At 48.0% G+C, this 2,500-nt stretch overlaps 1 protein-coding gene across 4 annotated transcripts in view; it reads left to right on the forward strand.

Annotated features, from left to right (window-relative positions):
- The window catches only part of fnip2 (folliculin interacting protein 2), a 15,161-nt gene that overhangs the window by 8,210 nt on the left and 4,451 nt on the right, over positions 1-2,500 (forward strand). For 3 of the 4 annotated variants that reach the window (XM_053618892.1, XM_053618895.1, XM_053618896.1), the window contains 6 exons: positions 184-258; positions 786-844; positions 1,322-1,408; positions 1,611-1,746; positions 1,898-2,099; positions 2,289-2,377. In XM_053618892.1, coding sequence (XP_053474867.1) covers positions 184-258; positions 786-844; positions 1,322-1,408; positions 1,611-1,746; positions 1,898-2,099; positions 2,289-2,377 — 648 coding nt within the window. The remainder of the gene's footprint in view (positions 1-183; positions 259-785; positions 845-1,321; positions 1,409-1,610; positions 1,747-1,897; positions 2,100-2,288; positions 2,378-2,500) is intronic. The other variant, XM_053618893.1, reaches the window with a different exon arrangement.

Here is a 2,500-nt window from a genome sequence, read left to right on the forward strand (position 1 = left end):
GCCTGTGATGGTCCTCACACTGTGAATATCACGAATTTTGAATAAGAACATTAGAAGCACATGATGCTACCGCCACCATGATTCAATATACATAGGGAAGTGTAAAATGAATAAATAAAATTTTAAAAATGTTAGAATGTTTTCACAGTTGTGTGTGTGTGTGTGTGTGTGTGTGTTGCACAGATCACCTCCGCAGCTGATGGTCAGTAAGGTTTTCTCGGCACGTTGTGGCAGCAGTAACGCAGGCAGCACCAACACGTGAGTCTCTCCCATCAGCTCTTGGGTTGTTCTGAGCTTCGTTAACATTCATCACCGAGTCAGCGGTTCTCAGAGTGGGCTTCCTGAAACAAAGCCGGGGGGGGGGGGGGGGGGGTCCGTCATGTATGTTCCAGAAACTACAACCCACCATTATCATTATTAAGTTCGAGTACAAGAAAGGAAGTAAAAAAAAGCCAGAAAAAAAGCACACACCGATAATCAGTTACTGATGTTTTAGTGACTCCGTCACCAAGGGCCCAAGGATCGTGGGAAACATTAGGCTACCTCTCTGAAATGTTAGCTAGCATGATAACGTGGTACAGATTTGCTCGCAAGTTAGTTAACAATAGCTAGCTATTAAGTCATGATGCTCCGCCCTTTTTTCCTCCAAAGGCAACACGCGAGGCATACGTCGGTTGAACAGATAGAAACGACATAGTGGGAAGACGAATGCTCGTCAGGGGTTTGTTGTTGTAAATATGACCGTACTCCTTTTTAACTCTGACCCTTGTTTCTGTTTTCTCTAGTCTCCAGGACAGCCTCGACTCGATTAGCCAAACGTGCCCGAGTCACAGCGGCAGCATGGGTGAGACATGTGCACAGCTCAGCATGTTGTTTAATGCTTTAACTGTTCCATTTAGCCACGTTTACAGTATCCTGTACGACTTTTACTCTTACTACGACGACGCAGCTGAAAACTACACGTCTCCGCTTACTCGGCTAAAGCAGCGGTCGGAACAAATAAGGAAAATTAAATTTTTTAAATCTGTTCACTGAAGGGGAAAGGACACGGGACATTAAAGACGCACGTGCTTTTGGTACTTTCGCGTCGCGTCAGTTTTATCTACAGCTGCGAATTCCTCGTTGTCGTGAGGCAATAGAGAGCAAGAAGGCGTCGCTAAGTACTAAATAGAATCTACGTCAGACTTTTGCCTGGATGTTTTCTGAATAAATAAATAAACAAACAATAAATGAATAAGAAGTCATAGTTGCCTTGTTGACTGACGTGTACTCGGGGCACGTGTGTGTGTGTGTGTGTGTGTGTGTGTGTGTGTTTAATCAGTATCTCTTTTTATAGCTCACAGTAATCCTGTGGACATGCCAGGTCGTGGACACAGTGAAGACAGCGACAGTGGAATCGCCCGTTCAGGTACACACACCTAATCACGCAAAGAAGTGGTTGAACATGGAGCATTCCTCGTTTTTTCCTACGTGTGACTTTGACTTCAGTTATTTAGTCATTTGTTGATGTTAAACACACCGGGACAAATTTCTGTATCGTGCGTTTTGGTGTCCGTTTTCTGACCCTCGGTAAGGTTAAGTCTGTCTCGGTCTCTCTCTTAACTGTACAGCATCACTCAGCAGCCTCTTGGCCACGCCCCTCCCCTCCCCTGGTTCGTCCTATAGCAGCGGGTGTGCCAGCAGTTACCAACGGCGATGGCTCCGTAGCCAAGCGACCAGCCTCCAGCATGGCCTGATCCCTCGCTGGTGAGTGTGTGTGTGTGTGTGTGTGTGTGTGTGTGTGTGTGTTTCAAAAATATTGATCTGGTGAAGTTTTTTTTTTTGGGGGGGGGGGGTAAGGAAAAGGCCAGTCTTTACTGTAGGCGTTTATGTAAAATTGTGTGTGTGTGTGTGGCAGGAGCACAGATGAGATGTTCAGCCTGTCAGACGAGAGCTGCAGCTCAAACCCCGGGCTGAGCCGCAGGAAGAAGATCGCGGTCAGCATCATCATCAGCCTGCCGGAGAAAGAGGAGGAGAACCACTGCTTCCAGGAGTTCTTCTTCTCGCACTTCCCGCTGTTCGAGTCTCACATGAATAAACTCAAGACCGCCATCGAGAGGGTGAGTGCGGCGCGGGCGAGGTCAGACCGGGCCGCCTCGGTGACCTTTAGTGGCTGCGGGACACTGGAGCTCTTTGTGTCGGCGAGGCACTGTGCCCTCGTCTGGAAAATGTTTATAGGACAATGACGGGTATACATGATCAGAGCGGGTGCGTTTGGTGGGATGAAAATAAGTGTGTGTGTGTTTCAGGCGATGATTGTGTGTAGGAGAGTAGCAGAGCCTAGTCAGCGGGTGCAGGTGTATTTGTGTCGGGTTATGGAGGCACTGGGAGACTTCAGGTGAGGAGAGTGTGTGTGTGTGTGTGTGTGTGTGTGTGTGTGTGTGCTGGCTGATGCACAGTACCTGAGCTACGATCATTTGTTTCACGTCTGATTCTTCGCGTGTCTGATCGTTGCCTCTGT

Source organism: Ictalurus furcatus, chromosome 29, assembly GCF_023375685.1.
Source record: "Ictalurus furcatus strain D&B chromosome 29, Billie_1.0, whole genome shotgun sequence".
In the NCBI taxonomy this organism is placed as follows: domain Eukaryota; kingdom Metazoa; phylum Chordata; class Actinopteri; order Siluriformes; family Ictaluridae; genus Ictalurus; species Ictalurus furcatus.